The 7,237-nt window shown below is 34.4% G+C and overlaps 2 protein-coding genes across 2 annotated transcripts; one reads left to right on the forward strand and one right to left on the reverse strand.

Annotated features, from left to right (window-relative positions):
- The first annotated feature begins 1,056 nt into the window (after positions 1–1,056).
- On the forward strand, positions 1,057–2,319 carry LOC111442454 (gibberellin-regulated protein 4-like). The gene is made up of 4 exons (XM_023079897.1): positions 1,057–1,218; positions 1,332–1,367; positions 1,684–1,717; positions 1,822–2,319. The coding sequence occupies exons 1-4, from the start codon at positions 1,150–1,152 to the stop codon at positions 2,001–2,003; spliced, it is 321 nt and encodes a 106-aa protein (XP_022935665.1). The 5' UTR covers positions 1,057–1,149; the 3' UTR covers positions 2,004–2,319.
- Positions 2,320–4,558: 2,239 nt separating this feature from the next.
- On the reverse strand, positions 4,559–6,968 carry LOC111442441 (aquaporin NIP2-1-like). The gene is made up of 5 exons (XM_023079880.1): positions 6,766–6,968; positions 6,460–6,684; positions 5,189–5,383; positions 5,041–5,102; positions 4,559–4,903 (listed from the first exon to the last, which is right to left on the reverse strand). Exons 1-5 carry the CDS (start codon positions 6,895–6,897, stop codon positions 4,723–4,725), a joined length of 795 nt encoding a protein of 264 aa, XP_022935648.1. The 5' UTR covers positions 6,898–6,968; the 3' UTR covers positions 4,559–4,722.
- Between the last annotated feature and the right edge of the window lie 269 nt (positions 6,969–7,237).

Here is a 7,237-nt window from a genome sequence, read left to right on the forward strand (position 1 = left end):
AAAAAAAAAAAAAAAAAAAAAAAAAAAAAAAAAAAAAAAAAAAAAAAAAAAAAAAAAAAGGAAAAGGATTTGAAGCGAAAATTGCGGAAAGTTTTTGACAGTCATGTACAATCTTAGTGGGACCCACAATTCCAACTACCTAACTAACCTCGCCTTCCCCTTCTTCAATGCACCGTCCCTCCCTCTTCTTTCGCAATTTTTCCAAAAAACTCCCTCCCTCCTTTCCAAACTTTTGTTTAAATTAAATTACATTTTATTTATTCATCAACTATAATAAAATTAATTATGTAAAGTAATGCACACTTTTTTTATTTAAACAACTCGAAGAAATTTAAATAAAGTGTGCTACTGCTATGCTATGAGTGGCATGATGTATTAAATAACGCGTTGTCTATAAGTCATCTAACATGTTACACTTAATTTTTGTGTTTAAACGCAATGTTATCCATCCAAATAATTGTATGCTGGACAAATGGATGAGGCGAAGTGACTGCCTAATTGGTTGGCTATCGTTCCAACCCAATGGTTGATAACCTTCCTCCCCTCTCTCTTGAATACTCAGGTGGTTTGAACTTAGGTGTCTCGACTGCTTGTCTCTATGAAGCTTGGATGGGAGTGGGTCCTCTAGGGCCTCCATCTAGTAATTTCTAGTGGGTGCCCGTGGTCTACCTAGCGTGCTTTTTTATTTTATTGTCGTGGGTAGGAGTTGTTTGCTGGAGTTTGTGTTTTCATTTTTTTAGGGAAGTTGTCGAGAATTAAATTCAATTGAATCAAACTTAAATTATGATCGTAAAAATTAAGGGATTAAATTATATAAAGTACTACGGTTATATGAGATTATTTTATAATTTATGGAAAATATTGTTATTTATTTGTTTTTTTTTTTTAAAGGACCTCAGCCGTTTGTATGATATTGCCAAAACAGCGCGATTGACGGGGCCTGCGCATGTGCCATGAGACGGTCCAAATCGAAGCAATGGAAACCCGCAAGCATATGAGCGACAACACTCGATTATTTCCCACCTTCTTCTTCCTTCCGCCCCTTCTATTTATACCCACTGAGAATGAGGCCCCAAACTCAGCACCCCGCTTTCCCTTTTCTGCTTTCCCTGTCTCTTCCATTTCAAGCTTCTTCTCTTTTAACTTCCAATGGCGATGGCTAAGTTCGCCGCTGTCCTGCTCTTGGCTCTCATTGCGTTTTCCATGCTTCAAACCACTGTGAGACCTTCTTCTCCGTTGTCTTACTACTCTTATGCTCAGTCCCTTTCCTTTCGTCTTGACAGAACTTAACACACTCTGTTTTTGTTTTGTGCTTCGATCTGTTTCTGTAGGTCATGGCTGGCAATGGACGTGGTGGTCGAAGCAGGGTAAAACTCTTTTTCTAGTTCTATGTTTGGTTTTGACTGGAAATCGGGGGTTTTCCATTGTGGCATTTTGTCGAACACCTTGTATGGTTGTGCTCACGTTTCGATTTGGTCTGTTCTTAATTCACTAATTTGATGTAGATCAGGCTTTTAAACACGTAAATCACTTGTTTGGCATTGCGACATTTTGTCGAACACTCCTACTTCTCTGCTAACTTACATCAGGCTTTAGAAATCTAAGATCGACAATTTGTTTTTACGGCATTTTGGGAAATACGTTGTGTTATTGTACTCACATTTTGTCGTTGGCTTTTTTCAGAACCCATACGGACCAGGGAGCGTCAAAATCTTCCGTAAGTATCCTCCTAATTCGAAATCCAAACAGTTTATGAGTCATTTTTGCGGCTCCTTTGGGTTGGATTTGTGTCTGAAATGGGTGATTATAAATAATGTACAGAATGCCCAAATCGGTGCGCCACTCGGTGCGGGAGGACACAATACCACAAACCATGCATGTTCTTCTGCCAAAAGTGCTGCAGGAAGTGCTTGTGTGTGCCCCCTGGCTACTACGGAAACAAAGCCGTGTGCCCTTGCTACAACAACTGGAAGACCAAGGAAGGAGGACCCAAATGCCCTTAAAAAACCAATTCATTAATTTCCATATCCATATCCATTTCCATTTCAATTTCCTCTGTTACTTTACTTACTTTTCCCTTTGCATTTTCCCGCTAACTCCATCTCATTTGTGTCCCCTTCAACAAAATGGGGCTCTGTTATGTTTCTGTCATTGTCCTCTGTTGGAGATGGGAAGAAACAGAGAGAAGAATGAAGAAATTTGTGACAGATTAGTGGGGACGTTTTGTTTTAAACTACCTTCCAAAGTGATTAGTGGGTTTGGATTATTTATAATATAATATATGAGCAATGAATGAAACATCTTGTTTCTATTTACATAGACGGTGTGAATTATGCGATGTTTTATTGGCTTTGAGAAGTGATATAATGATTAAACAGAGAATCCTGTTTCTTTAATCTTTACTTTCACTGTTTCCATGTGACACTCTCATTATTAGTCAAAACTCTGTCCTCCGCCTCACATGGACAGATTGACTGCCACTGGCAGGCATATACAACTTCATCATCTGATCTTTAAAATTGAGAACTGTTGCTCAAATCTTGTTTTTATGCATTTTTAAGCCTGTCTTGAAAATGATAGCAACTCCAAGCTTTTGAATGCTACGAACTAAACTAGCATACGACATTCAAACCTCCTTAACAAAAATGAGACTCACGGAAGTTCAATTTAATCTGTATAGCAAATCTTGCTTCTTTGTAGCTTATAAGATCTTTTAGGATGATCATAAGTTTATAATAAATACATCTCCATTTGCATGAGTCATTTTGGAAAAACTAAAAGTAAGGCCACGTGAGCTAATGCTCAAAGTAGACAATAGTATTCTATTGTGGAGTGAGCTATGTCCTTAACTTAGTTATGACCATACAATCGTTAAGTGTCAAACAAAAAACTTGTGAGTCTCGAACGTGTAATCAAAGGTGACTTGAGTGTCGAACAAATGGTGTATTTTGTTCGAGGGCTTCAGAAAAGAAGTTGAGCCTCGATAAGAGGAGGCTGTTCGAGAGCTCTAGAGAAGCAAACCTCAGGGGAGGCTTTATTCGAGAGGAAGATTGTTGAGGATTATTGACGCTCACATTGACTAATTAAGAGGATGATCATGAGTTTATAAGTAAGGAATACATCTCCAGTGACATGAGACATTTTGAGAAAACGAAAAGTAAAGTCATGCTAGACAATATCATACTATCGTGGAGAGTCATGATTCCTAACAATTGGTCTCTAATCAACATAATCATCTACATACGTAAATAATTGTATTCAATTTTAGCCAAACTTAAGTGTAATCGATGCTCAACTAGCAAAATGTCATAGGTCGGATCTCTACGTCTAGAGGTGTGAGGTAAAAAAATACATTTTTAACTCTAGATAGAGTAACAGTTCAAGTCAAGAACAAACCCGGATTAAAAGTGTATTTAAACCTAAATTCTTATAATTAAAGTAGGCTGTAAAGTTGTCCCGATTATTACGAGTAGAGCTCAACTTGCCACGTTAACACAAGGCAGCACATTATAGAATTAAAAAAAAAAAAAAAAAATCAAAAAATCAAAAAATAAAAACTTTGGATTGAATATACACGAGACTTTAAAAGGCCGATCCCTAAAGCCCAATAAAGGTTTTGCACGGCCCATCTAATTTCTGGATCATACCTTTTGTTCTTTGAGCCTTCATTTTCGGCCCATCTTGGCTTTTTGAACACTACTTTATTTTATTTTTTTAATTTAATTTAAAATTTTGTATAACACCCATTAATCTTTGTTCCAAAGGAAATGTCATACCACAAATATATTCTCACAAATCAAACTTAATTATATATATATATATATTTATATTAATTTCAAACCCTACATCATTAGCACTAAGTTTTCATATTAAATACTACTTACCCGCCCATCCAATAAAATAAAGTCGAATGATTTAAAATATATATATCCGTCATTAATCAATGTTTAAAGTTTCTTTCATATTTAATATATTATATATACCTTCAAGTATGCAATGTTAATATTTTATTAACTAATTTATTAAAAAGAACACTTACAATGAAGAATTTCGGGAGTCAACTAATATAAATAGACTAAATGATTAAAATTTTAATTTCTAACTAACAATTATTTTGATATATTATCTTCTATAAATTTAAAAATAACGAATAATTTTTGTATTATTAATAATTCTATATTCAGTAAAATATGAGAAAATGAAACACACACAACATATTTAGTTTATGATATTTAAAAGACTTTGGTTTTGAAGCATTTAATAATATCCATATTTTAAAGTTTTTTCCAATTCAAGTTATTATAATAAATTCTATAGGTCGTCTGCTTATTATATTCCTCACAATCAATCTAAATTTTCTAACCATTTTGGGAGTCAACTAATATAAAATAAACTAAATTTATTATTATTATTATTATTATTATTCTATTAGTATTAATAAAATCTCAGAGTCCATGAAATAAAAAGAAAACCAAAAAAAAAAAAGAGTAGAGAATTAAAGGAGAAATCAATTATATTATTATACAAAATTCAGATCAAAGCTCACACGGGTACAACACAACACTAAAGAAATGGCATAACAAACTGATAAAAAAAAAAAGGCTTTAATTTGATCGCACATCTTTTATACAAGATACACATTTAATAAAACAAACTCATTGAAGTGAATCGATGGAAAGATCATCACTTTTGAACGATTTGATATCATTCCGTGCGTGAATGTCATTGTAGAGAAAGTTGATGCCCATGTTTTTCACTTGTTCGTATGAAATTATATGACCATGCTCCCAATAATGTCCCTGCAACTGGCCCGACTAGGTACACCCAGATCCCTTCGTAATGTGAACTTGCAATGGCGGGTCCTATTGATCTCGCGGGGTTCATGGACCCACCGGATATAGGCCTAGACATGGTTAACACAAACTTATTTCATGTTGGAAAAGCTTTTAATTTGAGATCTTGGTTAAGATCTTGCCCAAGTAACAACAAAGGTTTTATAGGTGAAAAAAGCCAAAACCAAAAAGGTTTTTGTTTCCTTACCCGGCAAAGATGGACGTGATGCATACAGACGAACCTACTGCTATACCTGCAAGCTCTCCTATCTGCCAAAATCAGAGCAAAAAACCGAATGAGATTCTATTAAGAATGAGAAACATAAATGGAATCGAACGTACGATCTTGTTCTTACAGCTTTCGTATCGGTTGCGACGGCGGAAGTGACGAACATCATACAGAAGGAGACAACAATCTCCACAATAAGTGCCTTAAACTCGGGTCCAGAAGGCGAAGTAGTCCCGAGTTCTTTAATTGGGTCCAATAGTATGCGTAGTGTAAAGGCTGCCGATGTAGCTCCGCTTAATTGAGCTGCTGCATACAATGGAACCTGCAATAATTTACATAATTAATATTTACAAAATTGGGTTAAATTATTTTAATGGTTATTATGTATAAATTGGATTCTCAATTATTTGAAATAAATGAACCAAGGCTGCTGCTTCACACAGTAAGCATCTACCAATAGTTCTTTTAACTTCATAAATATCTGCCAAGGTGGTGGGACCCGCCTTTAAAATATCTCCCCTACACCTCATCACGTCATTTCCTACGTGGCGAACTTTTTTCCTTTTTCCTATTTTCTTTTTGATGAAGTGGCACAAGTCATCATTACCACTAAATTTCCACTTAAATATAATAATCAATCCACGCCCGTCCAATAAAATATATGACTTATCAATTCATTTCTTTTTTTTTTCTTAATGGTTAAGTAAACAGAGTAGACTAATAATTCAAATTTGATATTTAATATATTATTATATAACTTTAATTTATTGAGAGAATTTACAATAATAAAAAAGCTAAATTATTTTTTATTTATAATTGTGCAAGTCAGAACTAAATATTTTATTATTATTTTAAAATTAATTCCCTTTTATTTCATATTCGACACCAATTTTGATATGACAAAAATTATTTTGTCATGCTCAACATTAATTTTATTATATGATTTTTTCTTCTTAAAAATAGGGAATCAAACATATAAATGATTTTATAAAAATAAATTTTAATAAATCAGTAGTAAACAAATTATTTTCTCTAAAATTACTATTTTCAAAATTACTGTGACAAGAAAAGTCTAAAAATGAGGAAAATCCGTTTCTGCCACTCTTACCAATTTTAACCATAAAAAGAAACAATAATGGCAGTAACGTAAATATAATATAACTTATTAAATAAAAGTGTAAAATGCCTATTTATCTATATTATTTTAAAAAAAATATATTTATTTATTTTTGGTAACATCCGTCGACATCGTTCATTGGACACGGTTGGTTGAAAGTTCAATATCTTCATTTTAAACCTTATTTAAAATAAAAAAGAAAATAAAAGGACAAGATGGTAATTTCACACAAAATTGGGGAAAGGGGTTTAGGAGGAGGAGGAGGAGGAAGAAGAAGGGACCTGTTTCCACGGAAATCGCTTCACCGCGGCAAAAGCAAAAGTGACAGCAGGGTTCATATGGGCGCCGGAGATATGTCCGACGGCGTAAATCATCACCGTCACAATGAGCCCACCGGTCATCGACGCTCCAAGCTTCGACACTTGTCGCTCATCACTCACACTCAATGCCGCCGCTCCACAAGTGACAAACACAAGCAAATACGTGGAAATCACCTCCGCCACAAGCTGACCGTCGACAAAATTCACTGATCAGAAACCCATCGCTTGAAATCGAAGAAAAATAGAACATAAAAGAAAAATCCGTACCTTTCTTGAGAACTCGGGAGGGCAGAGTTGTTGAAATCGGTCGCGGAAGAAGGATTGGTGGGGATCGGAGTAATCAGTTCCGACGGAGATGAAGGCTTCTTCATGGGCGGCGCTCCAATTACCAGTCGCCATTTTTGTTTTTCTTGGTTATGGAAATAAGGGTTCAGATAGTTTGAAATTTTGATGAAGGAAGTGAAATATCTTATAGGCACAATATTAATTGGTATAGTGTCGTGTATATGCGGACCAATTCACAAAATGTATTTATTAAATGTTATTTCTTTGGTTTCCTTTTCAAAAATTAATTTATTTTTTGGGGTTAAAACATAATAGATAAGAACGCCCACTGGGCCCTTTTACAATAAAGTGAGGGGTAAAAACTTATTTATCTAAATTAAATTAACAAACAATAGTTACTTGAAATGCCACGTGTTAGATTCGGACCGGTCTTCAATTCTTTATCTAAGAAATA

Source organism: Cucurbita moschata, unplaced genomic scaffold (assembly GCF_002738365.1).
Source record: "Cucurbita moschata cultivar Rifu unplaced genomic scaffold, Cmos_1.0 Cmo_Scf00004, whole genome shotgun sequence".
Lineage (NCBI taxonomy): Eukaryota > Viridiplantae > Streptophyta > Magnoliopsida > Cucurbitales > Cucurbitaceae > Cucurbita > Cucurbita moschata.

Excerpts from the sequence above, each read along its gene's own strand:
- LOC111442454 (XM_023079897.1), top strand. The coding sequence starts at position 1,150 with ATGGCGATGGCTAAGTTCGCCGCTGTCCTGCTCTTGGCTCTCATTGCG. Across the intron at positions 1,219-1,331 it reads TTTCCATGCTTCAAACCACT|GTCATGGCTGGCAATGGACG; the intron begins GTGAGACCTTCT and ends CTGTTTCTGTAG. Across the intron at positions 1,368-1,683 it reads GACGTGGTGGTCGAAGCAGG|AACCCATACGGACCAGGGAG; the intron begins GTAAAACTCTTT and ends GGCTTTTTTCAG.
- LOC111442441 (XM_023079880.1), bottom strand. The coding sequence starts at position 6,897 with ATGGCGACTGGTAATTGGAGCGCCGCCCATGAAGAAGCCTTCATCTCC. Across the intron at positions 6,685-6,765 it reads CTCCCGAGTTCTCAAGAAAG|CTTGTGGCGGAGGTGATTTC; the intron begins GTACGGATTTTT and ends GTCGACGGTCAG. Across the intron at positions 5,384-6,459 it reads AGCGATTTCCGTGGAAACAG|GTTCCATTGTATGCAGCAGC; the intron begins GTCCCTTCTTCT and ends AAATTATTGCAG.